General features: G+C 46.2%; 1 protein-coding gene across 2 annotated transcripts; it reads right to left on the bottom strand.

Annotated features, from left to right (window-relative positions):
* Positions 1–1,899: 1,899 nt before the first annotated feature.
* On the bottom strand, positions 1,900–24,397 carry mtss1la (MTSS I-BAR domain containing 2a). 2 transcript variants are annotated; one of them, XM_034535813.1, is made up of 15 exons: positions 23,623–24,397; positions 20,911–20,972; positions 20,720–20,793; positions 10,911–10,995; positions 10,602–10,693; positions 10,426–10,500; positions 8,691–8,848; positions 8,449–8,556; positions 8,008–8,105; positions 5,638–5,770; positions 4,867–4,941; positions 4,473–4,628; positions 3,946–4,116; positions 3,616–3,790; positions 1,900–3,374 (listed from the first exon to the last, which is right to left on the bottom strand). In XM_034535813.1, exons 1-15 carry the CDS (start codon positions 23,689–23,691, stop codon positions 2,545–2,547), a joined length of 2,361 nt encoding a protein of 786 aa, XP_034391704.1. In that variant the 5' UTR covers positions 23,692–24,397; the 3' UTR covers positions 1,900–2,544. The 2 variants fall into 2 exon arrangements, with proteins under 2 accessions (XP_034391704.1, XP_034391705.1); XM_034535814.1 differs by lacking the exon at positions 4,473–4,628.
* Positions 24,398–25,372: the final 975 nt, after the last annotated feature.

The following is a 25,372-nucleotide window of genomic DNA, read 5'->3' as shown; positions in this document are numbered from 1 at the left end:
AGCCACTTTGAAGGAAAAAAAGCCAAAAATAATATAATGTTTAATGCATGGCCTGTTATGATAGAATCAAAATGTGTAAAGCTCAAGGCCACGTCTTTTTCTGAAGAGCACTTTATTATGATTAGTGGAGCCTGGGGTTGAACCCACAGAGATTAGCAAAATTATACATTTTCATTGATTTGAACAATTAAGACTTTCAATCAGCACATCAAAAGATTTCTCACAGGATCAAAAGACGCAAGACTTGATGGTCATTGAAAAATTAAATTAAAATTAGCTTGGTGTCCCTCAGATTTATTATTATTATTTTTTTGAAAGAAGCAGCGAGGATGTTCTCTTTGAAAAATAGTTTAGAGAGTGAGAACATAACCTCGAACGCATAATGAATCTCCTCAATACTTCTCCCAGTAAATTATCCCGGCAAGCCATTAGGCAGGTTTCCATTACTCGGCCAGTTCAATGCGATGAACTAATAATGTAAATTCAATAATGTGATATTTATGAGGCTGAGAGGATTATGAGGGACCCATTTGGGGCAGAATCTTGGAAAAAAAATACTGATGGCTTCCCGAGCCAAGCAGATTTAATCATGTCTTCAGTTGTGGCAGCATCTCTAATTATATGGGACCCACATAAGACAGCTCCACCCCTCATGAATAAAGCTTAGACCACTGGATCCAAATGTCTGATCTTCATCATCTCGTCTTATTCAGACCTTCTCGGCCTCCTTTTCTCTGTGACAACTGTCAGTGATGACTCATGGTAGTCCCTTCTGATTCTAGAAACCCTGCCTCGTTCCTTAACTTCTTCTAACTCTATGAACCACTGTTAAGTGGCTTCTTAATAGGAGTCTAAATGGGCCTGATCATACATTAGTGCCCTCCAATAGAGGTCCCTTACCCAGGAGAAGGGCCTGTGGTTAATCATCACTGTTGGGGGGGGGGGGGGGGGGGGGGGCGTTTTCCAGCAGGACCTCTCATTTACAGAATAATGAGGGGCTTTTAACCAGCTCCCAGGAACATAAATATCACATAGCCTGCGTCTGAATAGGTCCTGAGAGTTTATCATACACAATAAAAGCTATAAATACTGGCCAGTGGGAATAGTTACACACTCCGAGTGAATCTACTAATACGGCGGTCTATCTGTTGCTCTCACCGGGTGTACCGGTGTGTAAGATATACCGTGAGCCTTACCTAACGCCAACTATCCGTGTGTCATCATGTGTCGTGGTGACCAGATGTAACGTTACCGTTTAGGGCTATTTCTGTGTGTTTGTGAACACGAGCACGCCGGCATTGTGCTGGTCCTCGTGGCGTCACGTGAATGCAGTTCGCTCTGGAGGCTGTGAAACCTTCTTATTACCTTCTTTTGGCCTTTATTTGTCCCACGTATCGTTTTTCTTTCCAGTCCGTCCAATGTGTTAACGTCGACATCCTCCATTACCGTTTCTTCTTGGGGCCAGTAGAGCTGGGCTTCAGTGAAGGCTCTCTGGCGCCCTCATACGTCTTTGTACGGTACTGCAGTGTTGTAAATAGTTTGACTGAGGGCAAAGTTTAAGAGAACTAAGCAGATTAGAAAATATGTGTAATTGGGTTTCAGATAAAACTACACCACACAGACAAGTGGAAAATTAAGATTAGTGCACTATTTTATTCATAAAATACTGAGTTTAACTGCAGTATAAAATGTGAAGTAGAGAAAGCTCCTGAGCAAATACTAATTAAATTCAATTAAACCATCTAAAGTGGAGAAAGTACAGAAGAAATTAAACTTGCGGAACTCGGGTAAATAGTACATTTTAGATGTAAATATACTGGTCAACTAATAAATGTTGGTAAATATAGTTTCTATCTTTTAATGAGGACTTTACGTTTTCTGATAAAGACAATCGAGCCATTTAACAGTAAAAAGGCTGTTTAATTGCAGAATATATTGACAGTACAGTACAGCAATAAAAACACTGCCATATTGCTCCTATTTTACATGAATTACACAGCTGCTGTTCAGCTCATCAAACAAAAACAGTAATACGGTACTTGTACAGTAATGATGAGAAATACAACATACAGACAGGCTCACAGAGCACTCCGCCCATCACTTTCCGTGTTGATTAACAAATGCACAATAATATAATAACCATAAGAGCAAGAAAGAAGACAGAGCAGTCAACCCCTACAGTAGTGATGTCCTCATAACTGGGGCAAAAGGGGACAAACTGGCCTGAAACGACTGGTCACACGGGGAGCAGAGGTGCACACACACGAAGCCCACAGACCAAAACAAAACAAAAGAGAAGAATAAAAAACAAACAAAATATGGATTACTTTGTACGTACACAATACATACATGACATGAAATGACTCGACAGTGTCCGTGGTCAGTTATTACACTGAACTGGCCTTCATTCACCACATTACATCCTCTTTATGACTTGTACCTCCGTTCATGCATCACATGAGTGCTGTTGCATTTCACTACAAAAGCTTCAGTTTGTGAATATTGGCACCCCAGCTGCTTCTCCACAGCTTTCCTCTACAACAGCTACCGCATAAACATGGGAGCCGACCTGTCATCAGTCACTGCCTTGCGAAGCCTCACCCCCCGGCGTATCGTCACCAGCATATCCATGTCCTCCTGGGTCGTAGAGGACTGCTCCGGGGGCACACACTGAGCCGGATCCCCTGGCAGTAGGCTGTGGAAAGGAAAGTGACCCTCTCCGAGGGCGCGGGCGCTGGCAGCCAGCTCCCCTATCTTTTCCACCAGGCTGTGGCGGTTGGCAGCAAGCAAAGGGTCCTCCTCTGCACTGTGGGCGGCCATGCCGTAGGCCTGCTGGGCGTAACCGGTCCTGTCCACCCCTCCTCCTCCTCCTCCTCCTCCTCCTCCTCCTCCACAGCCCCAAGCTGCGTCGGGGAGGCTCATGCGCTTTGGAGAAGCCCTCATGTAGTCACTCGCAGTTGGATCATCGCCATAAAGAAACTCCTCGCTGCCGGCACGATGCTGGGACGGGCTTGCAAAACCCGGTGAATCTGGCACTGTTGGGGTCTTAATTGGCACAATGGGGGGCCGGATGGGAATGGGGCCGGATGTGGACGGCGTGCGTCTCACTCCGGTTTTGGAGGATGGAGTCCGGCGAATGGTTGCGGTCCCCGAGGTGATGGCCCCAGCACCGCTTCCGCCTGCACCGTTCGGAGTGCCCAGCAGGGTCTTACCTGCAGGCAGACCTGCTGTGCTGGCAGGCCTCTTGGTTTGGATCATGCGGCGGTAGCTCTGAGCGATGTTACTGTGGCGTGGGATGGTGGAGGACTTGTCAAAGTCTGCCTGTCCTTCGCTGTCAGCATCCCCGTTGAGAGAGTAGCACTCGTAATCAGAACCTAGAAGGGACAGCGAGTCATGAGCGTCTACTTTTCTCTGACTGAATAATAAAGAACGGTGAAAGCAACTATGTTTTGAAGAGCTATGGTGCAAGGTAAAATAATATAGCACAAGTGTATCACACATTCACGTCAAAAGTTACATGGAAAAGCAACACGGCCAATCAGAAATTCCGTGCTGCATATAGATAACATGTGTTTTTTCGTGACGGACTGTGTGGACGTTGGGAGGGAGTGTTACCTTGTGAGGGAATGGTGTCCTCGGAACAGGAGGGGGTGTTGTTCTGGGTGCTGTAGCCGCTGGAGTACTGCAGAGAGTCCCTGCTGCTCTTCTGCTGCTCCATACTCAAGCCTCTGGTCAGAACCATAGCTAGAGTGCTGGCTGCTGGAGAGAGCAGCTCACCATGCTGAGACACCTGCACACACACAGACACGCGCACACACACACACGCGCACGCACACACACACACACACACACACAAGTGGGAAGTACATATAGATTAGCACACATTTACATATGCAATTCACCATGATACAAGACTTGAGGCATGCAAATGTGTTTTATTCTTACCTTGGCTACAATGGTTGCTGGGACAATTCTCGCTCTGTGTGGATCATCTGGTTGCATCCCAGAATACCCCAGCGGATTGGGCGCAGCATCCAGCTCTCTCATCTTATCCACAGACCCCCTCCTACGCTGCAGAGTGCTGGCCAATGATGGCTCACAGGATTTGGCCCAGTCCTACAGCAGCAGACCGAACAATGAGACTGTCCTACAACTGCGTCTGCCGCCCGACAGTCGTTTCAAGTCAATTGAACACGGATGCTGCCGGTTAGGCTCATGAACTGGTTAGATGCCGATGTAGACATGGTCAGATTACATCAAGCTGCGAGAGTGTTGTGAAATGATATAGCCGTCTCAGTTTCACACATCTTTGCGAAGAAAGATTATTAAAACCAAGCTTGATGAGCGACAGCAAAATGGTGACTGTGAGGTTAATCTTTCGGCTCATTAATGTGCGCGTAGGCAATAAAAGACAAGAAAGCAAAAGAAGAAACAAAGCAAACCCAAAAGTAAAATTGCAAATGAAAACAAACCTTCCAGCTAGGAATCTTTGATGTGGGTGAGGGGGTGTTGGATCCGGGGGAGTGGTTAAATGTGGGGGACGCAGGAAGTATGACAGAGAGAGGCCTGATGGTGCCAGTGTGAGAGAAAGCAGGGCGGAAGGTACCGAAGGATGAGCATGAGCCAAACTGCGGAACGGACAGACAAGTCTGAGTCAGAGTGCTCAACATCCATGAATAGTCCACGTCAAACCGCACAGCGGCTGTCAAGAGGAGCCCACGGGCCTCTTTAAGCTATAGGAGACAATGAGTGAAATGCAAAGCACATCGTGTGTGTGCGTGTGTGTGTGTGTGTGTGTGTGTGTATGTGTGTGTGTGTGTGTGTGTGTGTGAAATAGTAGATTGGTGAGATGCATGCAGTACTAACCGCTGTGGGAGAGTTGCACTCGCTGACAGACTGGCAGGTTTCTGAAGCCTCAGAGGAGGCTGAGCTTGTTGATTTCTGGGAATAGGCAAGATGGAGTAAAAAAAAAAAAAAAAAAAAAAAAAGAAAAGAAAACGGTGGAGGGGAAAAAGAAATGGAGTGAGAACGATAGGTGAGAGATGAGATGTACAGGAAGAGGGAGAGAGTTGGAGAAGAGATGAGCTTTAGGACGAGGGAGGTACTTTGGTCTCCAAGGGGATCTATAGACCATAGCCTAGATCAATAATAAAGTAGCCTGTAAGATCATTTATTCAGGACAGAACATTGCACCAGTGGCTGCGCTTGTGTGTTGCTGAGTGTGTTCTGTACATTACACTCTGTTCAGACTGCGAGAGAGTCTATGAAAAACTTTATCAGACCGGCAGGATAAAAATTCAACATTTGTAAAAGAGAACGCTCTGGAGCAGCAGAAAAAGAAAAGCTGTTTGGGTTTGTTGTTCAGCAAGGGAGCTCGTTTTGAGACAGACGGGGGTTTTGTCTCAAATGCAAACATGTCAACAGTGAAGGTGCCAAATTGGGAAAAAAAAGGATGATTGTTAAAAAGAGAGAATTGTTGTAGATCTACTGTGACAGGAAAGTGGCGTTGTTTCCGTGTCCTCCGGCCCTGTAGCGTTACTACCTGAGGAATCTCTAAAGCCAACAAGTCTGCTTATTGCTTGGTTTAGTTTCCCCTGATCAAAGAATACACTTTGGTATTATGGCTGAGACGACTACCTGGCTGGTGATGTCAGAAGGCATGGGCGACGGAGGCTTCGAGTGGGTGTTGGCGTCCTGGGATACGAAGCCCGAGTCGTGGGAGGAGACGCTGCTGAGCCGATGGGCTCCTGCAGAGGGCATCAGGAGGAGGCTGTTGACAAGACATCACATCAGTATAAACGCCATACGTTTGGAGGAACAAATCAATCTGGGGAAAAAGTGATTTGTATTTCCTTCATAAGTATGCATAAATGAAATGTGTTCAATGACAATTATTTTCAACCTTTTTGCTTTATAAAAAAATAAATAAACAGAATATATTTTTTTTTAATCTTTCAGACATGATATCATGACATGAAATCAAATGACAAACACACAAAAACAAGGTGAAGAGGTGTATTACATTTACATGATGTCCAGCAGCGAGGTCTGACTGTAGATGGCAGTCATGACAGACAGCCTTTCACAATAAAAGACAGGACCCTACGTATGCGTTCCAATACCCATACTACCACACTTTGCCAGAAAAATATTTGGTATTTCCCAAAACATAGTAATTCAAATACAGAAAAGGCAAGCAAATACCAGGATGTCCCTCTGCATCCGGTAGCATTTTTGCATTGTGCACCACAGCACGCTTTTCTGGCTATTCTGACCCACAATCCTCTACGAGGCAGAAATATGAGCAAGAGGGTCAAAGTTCAAGGTACAATGTTATGACAAATTAGTATGTCTCAACAGTACGCACTCTGCAGAGTGCGTACTCCCCAAGTACTGATTTGTTGTTTGCATTTCAAAACACCTCTTCACTTTGTTTTCTGTATAATGATTAGATATTAATATGGCATGGAATAATTCAAGATTGACTGAAATGTTTTTCAGTGTGTCAAAAAGATAATAACATGTCCTCATAACATACAGTAGGTGTTCCATTCAATTATGACAGGAGCAAATCATCTTTTTATTTCACTTTTTCCCCCTTGTGTGGATTGTGTTCATTTGGGCATCGTAACTCTTTTATAACAATATACCACCATGCATGTGATTATAGCATCCCCCCCCCCCCCCCCACTCTATTTTGTTCTGAAACTTGTTACGGAAAAAAAAGAAGAAACGGCTAAATGAAAAATGTATCACAAAAGCTGAAGACATGAAGGCAGTGTTATGTGAAAACTCTAAATGATACCAGCCTTCTAATTCCGGTTCATCAAAGAGCATTCAAAAGTGATCCCCTCTTTGATTTCCATTTCCCTCTGAACATTAACGGCTGTCTCCGTGCTTTTTGTCTTGTTATTCTCACTCAGCGTCGTTTCCCTTTGCCGCCCACAGATTTGAAAGATGTGCAACTTATGCTTCCCACCTTCCCCTCTGTACTGCTCTGCCCCACCTCCCCCTCTCGCTCTGGAATTTATCTGAAGTTATCATTTCTCCTTAATCTTTGCCCTCTAGGGTGAGGCGGAATGAAGAATGCCAAATTAAATAAGACGAATTAAATACCCTGAAATGATTCATTACTCGACACTAACCTTATGCCCCGTTTCTTTCTCGTCTGTGTCTTTAAAGAAGTCCGCAGTGAGCTGGTTTTTCTTCCATTCTGCTACCAAGACCTTCGTCTCTTGATCACAAGTTTCTTTTTCACATTTCCATATTCCATGTAACACCAATCTTGTGATTACCCACCATTGAATGATGGCATGCAGAGAAAATACTATGACCTTCAGCTTATTAAAAGCCTTTTTACAGACTGGATGAACTGAAACCTCTACATCGGTCAAGCCGAGACCAAGGTTGTTTCTCCAAGTTCCGTTAAGGAGATATTAGCTTTTTGGTGCATATGTTAAACTTTCACCATTAGACGTACAAATATGTAGAATTTGGTTTCTCGTGTAGGCTCATGGCTGTCAGGCTTTAATGTTTCACAGCTTTTGAGCTAATCTGGCGGTAAGAAGCTTGAGAATTGAAAATCTATCAGGTGCAAGAGCTGAGAAGCTGGCAAGTACTCCATGTCGACTGTCACCGACAGTCTGGCTGTGGAGTGAGCGAGGGTCGGAGTTATCGGCTCATGTGCTCGTGACAACCTTCAATATTTATTTATTCCTTAAGTGTGTTAATAAGGGACTTGAAATCAAGGATGTGCATGTTTACTCAAAACGGCTCAGATCCACTCAGCTCAAGTTAATCTATCAGACACGGCATACGAAACAAGTAAGTGTGTGTGTGTGCGTGTGCGTGTGCGTGTGTGTGTGTGTGTGTGTGTGTGTGTGTGTGTGTGTGTGTGTGTGTGTGTGTGTGTGTGTGTGTGTGTGTGTGTGTGTGTGTGTGTGTGTGTGTGTGTGTGTGTGTGTGTGTGTGTGTGTGTGTGTGTGTGTGTGTGTGTGTGGGATATACCTGCACATGCTGCTCTTCCTGGAGCCGGTGCTGCTGGGGGAGGAAGGAGGGGTCTGGTAGGACCAGCTGTAGTCGGAGCCCTTCAGGTCCCGGATCACCTGCGTCAACATATAAATCATAGGGTGACGATGCGGCGGCAACAATAGTCTTGTCAACATCGCATTTACACGAGATAGAGAAAAAAAATGTGCGAACGGTTAGAGATTCTCAGAAAACGTAATTGGCAGTAAAAAAAATAAAAGTTATTTCTCAAGCAGCGTTGTGGAATATATGAAGCGCCGAACAAGCTTCTTTAGTTAAGTCACATTGTGGTGAAATTGTAGCGGCAAATGTTACTAAAACAAGAGTAAATAGTGTCTTGGGGACTATTTTCAGTAGCGGGCTGAATGTGTCCGATCCCACACGCCGCATTAGTAGAATCAGTAGTATTACACCTGTTACCTGCTCACTGGCTGGTGGCAGCTTGTGCGGGTCTTCAGTCAGCAAAGTCAGGTCGTCAACAATTGGCTGCAAATGTGTGATCTCTCCCAGCATGGCAATCTCTGCATTCTGGAGAAGCAACAGGGGGACATCGATTGAAGCAGCCGCCACATGGACAGCAAGAGCAATCAGAGTAAAAACATCCTTTTTTTTTTTTTTACACACGACAACTCTCAGGTGAACAGAGGCTACATGTTCCTCACCACCACGGGCTGCAGCAGGCTAATGAATGTGCAGTAGCGCCCTCTCTCTTCCAGGAGCGCTCTGCGCACCGCCTGCTTCTCCGTCTCCTCCATCAACAGGTACAAGTCACTGACGTCCTGCATGGCGCTGTCCAGCTGGGGGCGCAGGTTACCCCGACCTGTGCAAGGCAAGGGTGCGGAGGCGCAGAGTAGGGGAGGGAGGGTGGAGCGAAATGAGGAACGAGTTGGGGTGGGGGGGGGGGGGGGTTTGAGTGAAGATACAGGAGGAGGAATGAAGAGAGATTGGGAATTTGAGAGGAGGATGATAATTATGGAAGTGACGTGAAGGGAGAAAAGTGCACCCAGTTCAGAGAGGCAGGGAAAGAGTAAAAAAGAGAGATGATTAGAACACATAATGATGAATTGATTGTGTACTGGAGGACAACGCACTGACAAACATTGTACATTGGAATGAGAGGACGCTGAAACATGTCATCTATCATGAGTCGATGCAAAGCAACTGGTGGATCCGGAAATGGAGGGATGAGACACACGGACGTAAACAGAATGTCTGACGCTGGATGATGGATGAAGGCAGGCGAAAGGATGCAATGACGACCACAGAGATGTCACATTTTCTGCCACTCTGACTGCATGATTTAGACAGACATGTACTGCCAGATAAAAAAAATAAAATGCTTCCAATATATCTTTGCATATTTGGTTAAATCTCAAACAATTAAACAATCACTTTAACCACTGTGCAACTTGAAAATACAAGTTGTGTTTGCAACTGCCTCGATCGTAATCCCTCTGTCTTTAGTCGGCAGCCCCCCTTAAGGGTCGTACCATTATCCATAGGTTAAAGACATTAATTGTCTAATCTGTCAGCGCACCCACATTTAATACGACACTGATTAAATTAAGGGTCTCATAAGGATCTAACAGTTTGCCAATTAATAAGATAGCTTAGCTTAGCACAACGACTGGAAACATGTTTCCATAAGACAGAGCCAGGTTAGCTGTTTCCAGCTTTTAAGGTGAAATAAGCAGAGTTCAGCTAAACATCTGCTGGGAGCGGCTTCATATCTCGCAATCATGAGAGTGGTATCAATCTTCTGACTCTCTGCAAGACAGCAAATGAACGTATTTTCCAGAATTTCAAACAATTCCTTCTTTTAACCAAAAATGCTAAAGACAACACAGGGTTTTCTTTGTCTGGCAGTTTGATCCAAGAATGGTTACGATGCATTTAAAAAAAACTCAGGAAGCACAGCGGACATACCTAGAAGCTCTACAGCCAGGGAAATAGCCAGAACGAAATATAGGAAGGTTGCAGGGGGGGGGAGGGGGCACAGAAGAACAGGCAGTGTTAGCTGCATCAAATCAGGGCACATTGAATGTTTATGACCAGCCCACTGATGTAAATCCCGTGTGGTAATATGAATTTAATTACAACCAGCAGTGGTGGCTAATGCGAGCACAGCCAGGAAAGAAGATCATTTATTTGATTTATAAGGTAGAAGCTGACAAATACTCAAACTGGTAAGCAGCCTTTGAAATCGTGCCAGGCATGTTGATGTGGTTGAGTTGCCATTTCTGATTCTACCCTCTAGATGGTGGCAGTTCACTCTGAACCAGTGGTTCAGACCAGGGACCAGCAGCCAAGGAGACATACACCATTCATATCACCCCTGAAATCGCAATAAAGTCGTGTGATTTGTTCCATTAGTTAACAGGTTCTTGTTTCTCTCACCTTTTCGTGCTTTTTTCTGGAGTTTTATGGTATCTAGCGACTTCCTTTTGATTTCCTGGCGAGACCGCTTGTATTCTGTGGACAGCAAGTAAAAAAAAAAAGGCCTGTCAATTTCTGTCCAAATACACAGTGCTCACAAACAAGTACTTACAGTTTGTGTTTCCAAGGTTGTTCACCTTTGGCATGGTCTTTGTCCAGCTGATTAGCCGTCTTCTTCCATTCCTCTATCCTGTCCTGGAGTGGCGTAACCAGGCCTTCCATTAGAGCACTACAGCGAACAAGGGGACGCAACACGTGAGGAGAGCATGAGAAGGATAATAAATAGCTCTATTTCCGTGGCACAAAAACACTCAGTGAAGAGTGGCAGAGAGGAAGGTCAGCAGAGATGGGATGGGACCAGGAAATTGGAAATAATAATCCTCTCAAGGCAAGAGAAGAGAAGAGAGAAAATTGCAATGTGTGGGGGGGTGGGGGGGAACACTTACTTGGTGAAGTGGCGTAATTTTGCCTCAATGCTGCGGTGTCGCATGCACATCCTTGTCAGAGCAGAGCCGACGTCCCTGGTGGCACCTTGGATGAGGAAAAACAAACAAATTGTCACCCACGATATAAGAGGTTGGAATTACAAATCACATATACGCCTCTAGGCCGAGAAAAATATATAATTCTCTATGAAGGAGACATAACACATCAAGAGAGCCCTTTGAAAGGTCCAATTCTCTGCCGTCAGATGGATTCATCGGGGCACGTTTCCCCCCTGCTCGGGAGGCGTTTCCAGCTGCAGCCACTAGGGGGACGAGTGCTGATTGTAAAAGCAGAGCCCATAAATGTCACATTTGTTTGGCGAAAGCAAATGTGACACAGAAAACTAAATCCCTATGCTCGCTCGCGCGCCCTCTTCACGAAACATCCATTTCTCCCCTTTGACACTTGAAGATTGCCCGTGTGATTCTCACTACAGCATAAATGACAGCGTGTGTGTGAATTGGTTACTGTACTTTTCCTCTCTGCTGAAGCGTAATTAAATGGGGTTTTCAGTCCCTAAAGCCCGGGTTGGCCCACTGTCTCTCAGATGGTTTACAGGCCGGTGTAATATGTGGCAGCAGTGATCCGGCTGTAATCTGGGGCACATAGGGCTAATCTGAGGGTCTCTCGCCAAACACACACACACACACACACACACACACACAAACAAACAGAGGGAGGACATCTCTCAGCAGCAGACAGGCCTCACAGAATTGAGGCATGCACGGTTGTATTTGTTTTCTAGAATGAGTTTTGGAGCATGTACACAGGTTTGCGTGTGCGTATGTATAGACAGGTGGTGTGATTTACCATCCCCCCCCTACGCCCTTTCCGAAGGTTCTCACCCCCTCTATCCTGGAGGGAAAAGGAGGGAACCCTGTAAGGGGATATCCCTCTATTCTTCCCTGCCTGCTCTGCCTTTCCTGTTCTCTCTGTTTCCTAAACACCATTCATGCAGGGCGGAGAGAGAGAGAGAGAGAGAGAGAAAGAAACTGGCTCTAACGCTGCAAAAAAAACAACAGGCCGCAAAAGAGAGTGATACAGAGAGTGAAAATAAAACTAATTTAGTGAGCCTGAAATAAGACACAGAGTAAGGAATGCTCCGGTGAGATCTGTGCTATTTTCCAGTTTCCACACAAAAAAGAAAGTTAGTGTCTCTCCAGCTGATATCGCGTCACACTGCCAGTTCAAAGACCATTTCACGCACCACTCGGCTGTCAACTTTAGTGACGGCTGCACCGGTTCAAAGACGCCGAGCAACGCGATCCGTCTCACGGCTGGCCATTTTTTTCCGTCGAGACAGACGTAGAAATAACTTGAGTGTGTTTGTGCGTCGAGGGAGAGAAAGCTGAGGGCGGCCACGGGTTTGCGCCACTTTTCGAGGTGAAAGAGAGAGGAGAGCGTTAGAGGTGAGAGGTCATCACACGCAGGCGTTAAAAAACACCAGCAGGAAGTGATTGAGGTAACATGTGGAAACTACACGCTGAGCTCTTGCTATAAATAGGGAAAGAGGTGTCCATCTTTTCCGGACTGGTGTTGAGTATCCGTCATGTAATGGCCTCTTTTTCTGACAGGCTCATTGCTTCATGGAGCCAAGTGCGAAAACGTTTAAGGACACGTGCGCACAGGTTATGGGCCTCTCCTTTTTGACTTTCTCCTCTTAAAAGCATTACGGGAGGCGTCCGCAGCTGCAAACCAGCTCTTGCAGGACGGAGGGAAACTGAAGGAGGGACGGGGCGAGAGAGAGAGAGAGAGAGAGAGAGAGAGAGAGAGTAAAGTGGGCTCTTTTATCTGTATAACAGACCTTCCCAATGTCACAGTTAGCCTGTGAGAGCCCCTAACCCCCCACCCACTCTCCTGTCGCATCCACACCTGCCAAGTTCTCTTCCTCTCCTCCTCCCAGAGAAGGGGGGGGGGGGGGGGAAAACAGCTGACAGCTACATCCTGGGGAGGTCCAGAGACTTCCTGTCTATGTCCAAGAGCCCTGCTGGCCTCTGGCCTCAACCGGATGGACACACAGGCATGTGACAAACATATACAAGCTGGGAGGACAGTTTGTCAACAGTCCTCTGTTGCTCTTCCTGAACTTTCCTCCTCTTTTGGCCCTTTAGTATAAGTATTACGTTTTCTTCTTTTTTTGGGGGGGCGGGGGGGGGTGTCCTTTATTCAAGCCCTTTGAAGCAATTTTGAGATTTGTGATGAACAAATAGAACATGGACTTGACCGTCTCCCCATTTAGATCAATCACTACTAGACTTTGCAGTAGCTTGAAACGTGGCTCAAAGTGCGTAGGAGCTGGTAAAGTGATTATTTAGCAGACCTGGACCCATGGGGCTTCGGGGGAAGCCGGGTCGACCTCATTGCAGACGTCCACACATGCATGAACGAAGCAAAACACAGACTAGGGTGGAATAGAGCGGTTATGCGTCCCAGCGATACATGGAGCAAACAACTGGGAGCAACTGAACAGCACTAATGTGTGGTTCATTATTATTAACATTACTACCAGGCATGTCGCTGAAGGCACAGAAATACACATTGCCATCTGGTCGGCCGTGTATGCTGAGAAGTTCACGGGATTGTTAGAGAGAAGGTGAAAATCTCATTATTGTTTTTTTTTCTGGGATCCTTAAGCTCCAGTATACAGGACCAGCACAGTGTGGTCCCAGTGTTTAGTGAGTGGTTCCATCCAGACCTCTGGTTCTGATTAACTCCTCGAGGTAGAAGCAGCGTTTTAATAGGTCTGCTTTATAGGGGGCTCTCCTGCCAGGAGCCGGGAGCTAAACTTCCACGGGTCTCATTCCCTGATGTCTTCAACATGGTAGCTTGGCTTAACCATCTCTCCCTTACAGCATCTAAACCCTGCTGCTCGACTCAGCTTTCATTTGCGGATTCTGCTGTTTTTTTGCATTTTCGAGTAGAATCCGGCTCTCCCGAGTCGAGTGGGTGCTCCCTCTTCCTCTGCTTCCTGTGTCAACAAAGCATGTTTGTGTGCGCTCTAGAGCGAAAAAGGTACAGAACATCCTCACGGTTCCACTTCCAGGAATATGAAGTGTTCTTTTGTGTTTTTTTTGCTACGCTCTTATGCAGTCGCCGCTTAGCAAAAAAGGAAATTCCATCACCCGTGAGACAACAGTTATTCCTCCCGTTGGCAACTTTGGCGTCGGCGCTGACCGCGGCTGGCAGAGCCTGCGAGCTTCCTGCCTTTACCCTTTTAAGTGCTACCGAATGTGAACTGGCAGGGACACAGCGGAGGCCACTGATGGATGAAAGGGGCCGAGGGATGAGAAGGGAGGCAGAAAGAGTACACACTGCCGAGGGGCAGAGGAAGTGTTGGCCGGCTACTGCAGGTGCAACGGGCGCTGCCAGCACAACATCTCCCACACACACACACATATATATATATGATTTATGAAAGGTTCATGTAATGTTTAACATCAAAATAGTTCAAATAGTTTGAACGTGATCTTTTCAATGGAACAGATAACATCACGATAACAAGTCAGTGAAAGGAAAAAAGGAGGAATCGCTTTGATTCGTGTCCCGTTTGTATACCAGTTGAGCAAATACGCAGCCGGGTTTTCTGAACCTGACGAAAACATCATATATTCAACATCATCAAAACTTGGCTTCAAAGCACAGCTGGAGTTCTGGCGGTGGATCTCAGTGGGAGCAGTCAGTCAGTTAAAAAAATAAAGCAGCATCTCATTCTGCTGCTGGTAGGGGAGCAATGGCTTCTGATGGAGGGAAGAGAAGGCGGATAAATGAGCCGCGTGCGGACATTGATTGTGGAACAAGAGTACACTGTGCGCCTGCAACAAGAGAGTTATAGATCTCACTGAAGTTCAATAAATTGCAGATGACAGACGGAGACACCGCTCAAGTCCTTTGAGAAACTCTCCAGAATCTCGGCTCAAAAATGTGAGTGTATGTTGAGATACTTAAGAGGCTAATTTGAAAAGAAATAAGCATTTCAGAAGATTATTTGTTCATGACAGTAACACAAAGTAAATTTCTGTTTCACTCAGTTTTATGTCAATGTGTTATTCCCTTGACAGATTTGGGTGAAAAGCATGTTTTACTTTTGTAAACAAAGTCCAATGTGGTTGAAATTACATCGTTTGAAAGGAGAAGAAAGAACTAGGCCATCATTGTTTGTAGAAACTAAATTTTATTAGTTTTTATTTATTTTACTTTGGGATATTTTTTCTTTTTCTTTTTAAGACGTGGAAACCAAATTTTGAGAAATATATTGAAGTGATGAAAGTCACAAAATACAATTCAATGTTATTCCATAGCCCAATATGAGTCTTCAAATGACTTGTTTTGTCCCACTGTTTCTAGGACAGTAAAAATAAATATACATATAAAATTCCTGACGCATAAAAGAGAAAAGTGAGAAGCTGGAAATAACCACTGTGACACTGAGTATGTTTATGAGTGACCGTATACATGCTCTATATGTATGGCCGCAGCAGAAATCAAAACAGCACTTAAAACCTTTGCGTCACTTCCTCACACATAGAATGTCCCTCTTTACCAGTAGCAACATTATTAAAAAAAAGGCAGCGGAAACGGCCTCAGGATCAATTGTTTTAGCCACACAAACACACACACACACACACACACACACACACACTCAACCCATTGTCGTCTGGCCGGCACGCACACAACTAGAAACACCCACAGACCGTGCTGTGTAAATGCGCCCTGGAGAGACTGAAGGAGGAGGACGGCAACCAGGAGGAAGTGATATGTTCCGTTGGAGGCGCTTCCTGTTCAGTGACATAAACGCTGCTAAAAATAAACGCCGGCCCTGGTCCAGATGTGCCTTTTCACTGGAGTGAAAAAAGGGGGAAAGGAGAGAACTACTGTATTGTGCAATAAAATGGAAAGAGAGGAGGACACCGGAGGACTCTATATACATTTTTTTTTTTTTTAAAAGACCCCACATGCATCCAAACTCGAAACACAAACAGCCAGAGACAGACATGGAGGCAGCAGTCTGAGAATGACTCAGTCTTTAATGGAGCAAAGCCTGCAAGCCAGTTCACCCAGATGACTCAATATTGCATTTGGATTTAAAGCAGGACATGCTTTAAATCCAAATGCAATATGGTTCTCTTTATTCATCAGCTGACAATGTTCCGCCCACTCTTTTGCTCTGCCAACGTTGTTTGTTTGCAAACAATCCTCCAAACAATGGCGACACCTCCCGCTGCTGCTCGTACCGCGTTTCATAAGCGCCACCTCCACCTGTAGCCTCTGAGTCACAAGACACCCTGAGGGGATGTTTATGATTGGCGCTCCCTTCTCCTCGGTGCCGAGCTTGGTGTGTGTGTGTGTGTGTGTGTGTGTGTGTGTGTGTGTGTGTGTGTGTGTGTGTTAAGAAAACGTTTCCATGTGGGTGGTTGGACTGAAATGTTCGTCTCTGCTACAAAACGATTGTATGATACTGGAACCGTATATCTATAAAGTCTTCACAAGGGAGTATCAATCGGCCGCTAGGCCACCCATATGTTATAAGCATAACTCTATCCAAACTCATATGGCTATTTGTCTTCTTCAATGTAACTCCATCTCTGCTTTGAGCTAAGTGCAGCATGTCAACTTGCTCACAGTTATAATGCTGATATTTAGCCAAAAAACATATCGCTCATATAGCTGAACACAGTGTTCCTCTCAAGCCTCATGTTTGTCTTCTTAGTTTGGTATTCACCCTCAGAACAAAAGTTATGCAGAACAGAATTTTGTTTCCTTTCCATTAATATCCCCTCCTTTTTCCGTCCGTTCCTGACATCATTGTTCCAGCCACTTCGCCCCTTTGCATGTGGTCATTATAATAGCTGGAAAACATTCATTTATGCGGCGATCACATTTGACTTTTGAGGTTAAAGCCCGTAAACACGGAGAGCTGTTTTGGGAGCTGTTCCTTCATGAAGGGCAGACAGCTGAGGGAGAAATGAGAGGCCCTTCTTAATACTTATGCAACTTTATGGCCTGGGGGGTCGTGAAATACCGGAGGAGCCTCACATACAAACATTTTTTCTTTTTTTTTTTTTAAAAAAAGGTACAGCTGACCATAACGCATCATTCATGACAAGATAGTGCATGTAAATCCAATCTCAAAACACCCCATAATCTCTTGTCACGCAGTCAATCCCACATATAAGATGCCGGTCTAACCTGCCTGTACTTGCACAATACAGACTCATAAGCTTGATGGATTTCAGGGCCGGTCACATGGGCCACACTCTCATTATTTTACATGTCCGCAAAAATAGCTGCGCTGCTGGGACAGTGCAGGGGACAGTAATCCCCTGATCTCGCTCTGCACTAGGCCACGGCCGCATCTCGTCCATGCCAGGCCGACCAGATGGCGAGAGGGGATATCCGTCCCATCTGCCATCCCAGAGAAGCGCAGGGGCCAAGCAGATTACTGCTTCGCTGAGACACTGATCTACTCGCCGCGTATCTCCATTCCACAACTGAGTGTGGACTGGAGTGGGGAAGAGAAGGAGACAGACAGAGAGAGAGTTTGCGATGACCCATCGGGACGTCATGTCTGTGTAACGGTGCGTTCGACAGGCTCTGGCACAAAGAGAGAAAGGTTTCGCAGCACAAACTTGCAGTGCATCGCAGTCTGGCCGGTGATCCCCGAGTGTGAATTTTTTAAAGCTCGGGGCGGCTGATCAGGAAGGGAAGCGAAGGCAGTCTGTGTCTGTGTGTTACAGAGTGGGGCTAAGAGGATTAGCTAAACGCCTCTGCCTAGCCTGGATACCCAGAGCTGTGGAAATCCCTCTGCAACCACAACCCCCACCAATGGACAACCCCCCCCCAACTGGGCCCATCTCACTCCCCGAGCCTGTATATCTCATACCCGGATGGAGTGCATTCAACCATGTCCAAAAATGGAAAAAAGTCAACCTTCCACAACATAATTCAGCCTAGCAACGACGAAACACCAACAACAGAGCCCACCATTCTCCAGATAAGTCCAGTCCTCTTAAAGACATCAAAAGAAAAATGTAATACGAGCGACAAAAATGGTCTAGACAACATACCAAAAGCCATTAGGCTGACCTCAAACGAAATCCCAGGGAAAGAAACATATGCACTTATATGTAAGAAAGCTGAGATTCTCCAAGTCCATAGATCAAGTATAAACCTTGTGGTTGGCAGACCTTTATTGAACCTAGATGCGCGAGACAGACGTGCCTTTAGACACAGAACCATCAGCGCGGCTTAGAGAAACAGCGTCGTCAGACGCGGTGCCAAAACGCCTGCCGACGGCTGCTTCGTAAAACACAGACGCTGACGCCATGGCCGTGACCACAAACTCTAAAAATGGACAACGCGGACAAGAGGAAGCCTGAATATGAACATGGAGGCAGTACGAGGTGGAAATTGGGGAGTGATCTCAGATATAATACAGCTACTATGGCATACGGATGGAAAAGCTGCCCGGCCAGAAAAAAAGACAACAAAACACATCCAGAGAGGAACTCAGGAAATCCTCTTTAATTCCCTGTCCTCTCACCCTGGTTCAATCACAAAGCAGTGACTGAGGGGAAAAGTTGCTTTCCTTGGCAGGGAGAGACGTCTGCAGAGTGTGTGCGAGAGTTGACGGGGTGACGGGGTGAGTGTGTCAAAGGTAGATTAAAAGAAGCGGAAGACGAACGCGATGAAACCTCCAGCTGTGCCAGCAGCTGCAGCTCGTCCCCGAACATGAGAGGGGAATCGGGGTGAGAGCAATGGCGGCCAACAGTTCATAGACAAGGGCCTGCCCCCTGTGGTGCAATCAGCCCTATATGGTGGTGCAGACGCTGAGATAAACATGAGCGCTGCAAGCAAGCAGGCGCACACACACACACACACACACACACACACAGGCTCCTGAAGAGCCTTGAGTTAGTCAATGTACAAGCAAGAGGGAAGAGTGGAACATCAATATATTTAGGATAATAGTTTTGAACATTGCATAAGCCTAGAAGGGCAAATTTGCCTAAACCATGTCCGTGGAGCCTGCAGTGCGGGGTTCAAAGGTCATCCCAATCCACTACGAGCCAGCTCCAGTAAATATCGACATTCACGCATGCCAAATGAATTGCTGGGGTTCAGAGCACGGGAAGACGAACACGGCTCACACAGAAATGGTTTCGCTGGTAAAGAGCGCATAACAACTGCACAATCTCTTTTAGATTGCTTGGCGTAACTGTTGGAAGAGAAGAAAGAGCAACTGATAAAGTCAATATTTGTCAAATGAATACGGGCCGAACATTGAAACCATCAAATTATGTTCTACTGCAAACCTGCTCCAGCGGGATGATGCGTAGTAGCGCGCTGTACATTCAGGCCATTTTACAATGCGGATAGAAAATCATGTTCAGCTAGGATTTTATAAATCAATTTCTCTACTGTTATGTTCTAGTTATACAAATCACAAACTCAGGAGCCTCCAGTGATGACTTCAAACTCCTTATTTTTGCATGACCAACCGTCAAGAGTCACACCAGCGGCTGTGAGGCTGTACTTTGGTCCAGTTAAATTAGATATTTCAGTCTGGACCACAAATGGCGTTTGACTGACAACAAAGCGACACTGCCAAGCACAGAGGCCCTTGAAACCATCAAATGATTTGTCTCTCATCACAGAGGGTTCCCTGCATCACTCACACAGTCCGTGGCCTCAGAGGGATGACATTAATCCTAAAGTTAATGTCCCTGGGAGAGCAGCAGATGAGTGAGTCGGCGTATGAGTGACACACTTAGAGGGATTTTATGCATGTATGGCTGTAAAACTCAATGCGCCCCTCTCTCTCTCTCTCTCTTTCTCTGGTCCATCTATCATTCTGCTGTTTTACCGTCTTTTACAGTAGACACGCCGTGCCTTTGAAATCCAGACCTGCCATGGTCTATACCGGTTTTATTGGAGCAGGCGGCCAGCTGCGAGGAGGTTGACGCTAGTCTACCTTGCTTCATCTTGCACTCACATCGGGAATCATTTAAGGTTGATGGATCGCCACGGTAATAAACTCTACTGGTACTGGACGAGCCATAGGAGTAAAACTAGTGCGAATGTGTGAACACTGTTGAAGAAATGCTTTTTAGTCACTCCAGCAGGAAGTGGTCAGCAGGAGGCTGCGCTAGTCCAAACTGCTTAAAAGCATGTTGGCATGTGACCTGAAAGGTCAGGTGGCCGACTAACAGCTGTCACTCTTTGAATATCTGTGTGTGTGTGTGTGTGTGTGTGTGTGTGTGTGTGTGTGTGTGTGTGTGTGTAGTTGTTTTTTTTGACCTACATACTGCTCTCGACGATCAACCCGAAAAAAAATAATCAGTGTTAATCAGCTGCCTGTCTGCTGCCACTAGCAGGGTGACAAAGCAGATCAGCAGACCTCATTAAAGACCGAAGAAACAATAAGCTCAGATTTTCACTTCTCTGAGCCGCCTCCAGCCTCCCCAGAGCTTCCCTAATTTCTTTAGAGTAACATTTAAATAAAGTGGGAGAAAAGCTATTTCATGTCTATTAATGGACCCCGAGCTCCACACAATACCGTATTCCTAAATATGTTAAAACACAAAAACATTACGCTGCTGTGGTTGAACCGTCATGAGTCGCACTCGCGCCACTTGAAGGAAAGCGAGACACAAATAAGCAGTGTTGATTTATTTTGCAGCTTTTCTTCCCCCCCCCGCCCCCACCACTTCTTACAGAGTCTTAACTTCACGGCGTGCGAGAGTTTGTATCGATAGAAAACCCTCCTTACCTCTAGAGTTGGTCGCCATGTCCGCCACCTTTTGAAAGGCATCTAGGAAGGCCACCGCTGCCAGAATGGTGGTCCTGTAAATATATCGGCACATGTTCACTACCCTGTGACTGCATCAGGAGTCCGTAAACATTGCACAAAAACATCCCCCCCACCACTTTTTTTTACCCTTCAATGGGACCACTTCTCACCTGAGTTGAGAGTGCAGTTTTGTGGCCTTGGCATTGAAGTCTTCCCACACGGGGTAAGAACTCTGAAAAGAAAAAGGCAAAAGAGATGAGTCAAACTAATATTTCACCAAGGACATTAAAGACACACACACAGACATAATGTTCTCTACAACAGGATCAAGCTTGGTTTCTTCCCCAGAGGTTGGAAACAGGTTGGTGTATAAGCGCCGTGCTCTGACTTGTCTTTAAAAAAAGATCAATGTGATTTCTCAGTGCACAATTCTGTTATTGTCCCTGATAAATCGAGCCGTGCTCGTTCTTTGGTGTTGGCTGGTTTGCGTGTTCAGGTGTCTTTTGTACATGGATGATCTGCATACGTTCTCATATACATACTGTATATATATATATATATATATATATATATATATACACACAGCTGTTTATGTGCACCGGGCTGATAGTATGGCTTGTACGCCCGGATCATCACACGCTGCTTTGAGCTCTAAGAGCCGAAGCCAAAACATAAAAACACATTCGAGGCTAGATCCCATTAGAGCAAGAGCTTGAGCCCTGGAGAAAGAGAGAAGAGGGGCATTACCCCCATGTCCCCCTTTGATGGAGAGGAGCCAAAAGAGGTTGCGCATCCTGACTATATATAGTCAGCTTGCAATCTGGAAACAGTCTTGCTCTTCATCACTTCGGTTATAACCACCATTCTAGAAAGGACGGCGTTTAACTCCCAGCTTCTCTCCGCCTTAGAAAGTGATTTAGGAGCCGTCATCCCGAGCAAAAGCGTTTGCCGTGATCCTCTAAGCCTCGCTGTCTACACTTGACTCCAACAGGTGTCTAATTAGCTTGTGTGGCCTGTGACTCCCAGCGGCAGGAGGGATGCGCTGCCAGCACAGCTGAGGGAGGAGGGTGAAGAAGAGGCCAAAGAGGGCTGCATGCAGAGCAGCGGGAGGATGGGACAAACATCTCTCTCTCTCTTCCTTCACGCCCAGCAGCTTCCAGGAAGGTGAGGGGGAGACGAACAGGGAGAGAGGGAAGAAGGACAGGAAGGAGAGAGACAGGCTCTTCCTCTGACTTCTTGTCATCCACCATGTGGGCGAGGCCAAAATGATGCATCCTCGGCAGACAGTGTTGCTCAAGGTCATTGTTTTTTGTTTTTTTTACAGTCGCTTTCCCACACGGACCCTGGAAGTCACATCCATTGATGACCCAATTCTTGATGTGGCTGATGTAATCCAGCTGAATCATTGTGCTCCTGCTTCTACCCTCTACCTCCTCTTCGTCCACCTCCTCCTCTTTTTAATTCTCTTGCTGCAGCTTCGTCAGACAGCTACACAACCAACAGGTGCAGCTTATATCAGGACATGTCTATGGTCTATAAAAGAGGCTTTTTAAAAGTTCTTCAAGTGCACCGCTGGGGTATCATGTCGGTAATTGTACACTGTACTGTAACTTTGCTCCCAATCAGCACAGGAGAGCCGCGCTGCTGCGTTGCTCCCAGTGTGTGTGTGTGTGGGGGGGGGGGGGGGGGGGGGGGGAAATGAGGTCATATGTCTGTCTCCGACAGTGGACATGGCCACTGTGCTGACTCAGGGCTTCGGCCTCATTCATCTTTGCTGCTTATCAATACATAGACTGCCTCTTTCTAAGAGCCCCCTTCTGTCTCTCTAAGCCTGGCATGAGCACGCCACAGAGGGGAAATATATGAACCCAAACCAGCGCTGCCAGTAGCCCGAGAGCTGATTTCATCGGAGCCTGACAAACGAGGGCCCATAAATAGTCTGTCGGCGAGTTGGCGATCAATAAGAACTCTGTTGGGTGGATAGTGCCGCCTGATGCTTGGCTTATTAACTGCCATCAACACTTTGTGGCGTGAGCGTCCTCCACAATGGGAAGACTGGGAGCTGCCAACGGGCCCACTTTCCATCTGTTGTGGTGAACACGTATGTGGGTTATAGATAATGGCAGACATCAAGTTCCTGCGTAAGAAATTATTGTAATACTACGTTGGGAGAAAGAGAACACGTTTTACACGAACAGCATGCAACGTGAGTCAGTTCCGTTCAGCGAGGTAATTAAACTAGTAGAGATGTCCTGCCACAGGGCCAAACATCAGGAAGCACAATCAATAACCTTTAATGACCGTTTCTGTCCGGGAGGTTTAGGTGATGGAGACGCTTATTTTCTTTCAGAGCTTCCACCTGTGTCATTTGATCCAAGAAAGCTTGGAGGCTGGGATGAAGTGGGAACAGTTGTTTGGGGGGTCAAATGGCACCCAAGAGCAGTTGTACTGAGATAACTGCACAACATAGAAATTACTCTCAATTTTCTACAGCTCCTTTCTTTTTGATTGATCTATTTGATTCTAAAAATCACGGTGAGGTTAGGTTTTGACCCCTGAACCGAACACATTAAACCACCACATTTCAGTTATTCAATGTAGTTCTAGTTAGCGGGTATATGTGGGGATCACACACTGGCTGACACTGTATTGTTCAATAAAACCCGAGGCTGACAGACCTGCTGCACATTATGCAAATAGCACAAAGGGAAACATGTGTCATCTCTCAATTTGACCTGCAGCGGTGTTTCCAGTGGGGGAGGACCCCGGTATAAGAGACAAAGGCAGTAAAAATATGCGTCTGATCAGCCACGGTGCCACCACAAAAGGTCAGATACGATCCCGGTCTACTTTAACGTGTAGGCTCCATGTGTGTCACCTACCTTCATGTCGTTCACGATGGCCTGGAATAATCCACCCAGCGCTCCACACTCTTTCTCCACCGACTCCATGGTGTCCAAAAACAACCCCCCCCCCCCCAAAAAAAAAAAAAACTCGCAGAAAAAAAAAAAAACCAAAAAGAAAGAAATAATCGGATTAAAGATCCGCTCTCAAACACCAGACATGTAGATGTGTGTGTTGTTCATCCGCCCCTTCGTTGTCCTTTTCCCCCCACAACAAACGTAGCCAGCAGCGGAGAGAGCACGCGAAGCCGCAAAAGCCCAAAGCCAGCAGTCTGCGGAGCGCACGGACAAAAAGAAATGTGCTGCTCGATGGCACCGGGGGGGCCGCCCGGCCGCCCGCTCCGCCCGCTCGGTCCTCGCCTCTCGGACGCACCTCGGGAGGGACGGCGCGGGGAAGGCGCTTTGTCCGGGTGAACTTTACAGCCGGGGAACGTGGAGGGGACATGCACCGCGGGTCCTCATGACCGCTACGTTAACCCTACAGAATAATAATAATAGTAATAACAACAACAAATAAAACGGAGAGATCACAAGTGTGAGGACGAGGACATGGAGGAGGGGTCGCCACGGGAGACGGGATCGGTCGCAGGTCTGAGACGCGGGGACGCGCTGCGTTGTTCGTGGCAGAGCAGATGTCTCGGAGCTGGAGTCTCCCGTAATACGATCCATGGGAATGGGAAAGGGGGCTGGTCAAGGTTTTTTTTCCATTTTTTTTTTCACATATAGTGGGTAAGGAGGAGGGGTCAAGGAGGGACACCCCCACTCCCCCCCTCCTCCTCCTCCTCCTCCTCCTCCTCCTCCTCCTCCTCCATCCACCCACACGCAAACAAAAGTGAAGCCCCGTCTTCCCATTGAACAATTGATTGAGTTTCAAAGAAGGATTTCCTCGGCTCCATAATGTGTATTCACGCACACGTCTGTTAATGATCATTTGTTCCTCTCAGAGTGGGTCTTAGTTGTTTTCAGGAAACAGTGTGATCACCTCGCTTAGCATCTCTTAATCTGCTGAATAAACATGACAAAGGAGAGAGAATGTTAAGTCAACCCCAAATGATTTCCTGTGACTCAAAGGGATGGATCAGCATTTTGGGAATAGGCTGCACAATGGCCTATTCGCTGGCTTGTCCAGATAAGAAGATGCTACTCTCATATGTCTGTGTTAAACATGGAGCTACTGCCAGTTAGCTTAGCATGCAGCTTAATTAGCTTAGCACAAAGACTACAAGTCAACCAATCAATGTTATTTGTCACATGGAAACTAATCATGTAATTACAGTTAAATATAGCTAATCCATCCATTTCCTTTACAATGCTGCAGTCCATAGAGGAGTGGTTATAGGCCTCCATGTGTATGATGGGGAATAAAATCCACTTACCAGAACCTTTAAAACTCACCAATGAAAATCTTGTTTGCCTATAATCCACGACTTTACAGAAACCAGAGGAGTTAATACGACATGTTGTTGGTTTACTGGGGGATTTGTGCCAACCAGTAGAGGCAGGAAGTGACTGCACCTGGTCCATGCAGCACATAGCCTAACCCCTGTAAAAATACAATTTGATGTTTTTGTATATCCGCTTTTGTACATATTAAACAAATTAACGATAGCTTCACATTTATAGACATGCGAATGACATCAATCCTCCCGGCAAGAAAGCAGACGAAAATGCCAAACAATTTGGTGTATTTGGATAGTTTGTGTTAAATAAGCAGCAGCCTCTTACTTGT

Source organism: Cyclopterus lumpus, chromosome 6 (assembly GCF_009769545.1).
Source record: "Cyclopterus lumpus isolate fCycLum1 chromosome 6, fCycLum1.pri, whole genome shotgun sequence".
In the NCBI taxonomy this organism is placed as follows: domain Eukaryota; kingdom Metazoa; phylum Chordata; class Actinopteri; order Perciformes; family Cyclopteridae; genus Cyclopterus; species Cyclopterus lumpus.
Note: the sequence above shows the minus strand (reverse complement) of the source record. Positions and strands in the feature narration are given on the sequence as shown.

What these genes read in the sequence shown, in the direction of transcription:
- mtss1la (XM_034535813.1), bottom strand. Translation starts at nt 23,691, where the DNA reads ATGGAGTCGGTGGAGAAAGAGTGTGGAGCGCTGGGTGGATTATTCCAG. An exon ending in CATGGCGACCAACTCTAGAG is followed by an intron (nt 10,996 to 20,719) that starts GTAAGGAGGGTT and finishes TCCTCATCCAAG; the next exon opens with GTGCCACCAGGGACGTCGGC. An exon ending in CAAAGATTCCTAGCTGGAAG is followed by an intron (nt 4,117 to 4,472) that starts GTTTGTTTTCAT and finishes CTGCTGCTGTAG; the next exon opens with GACTGGGCCAAATCCTGTGA.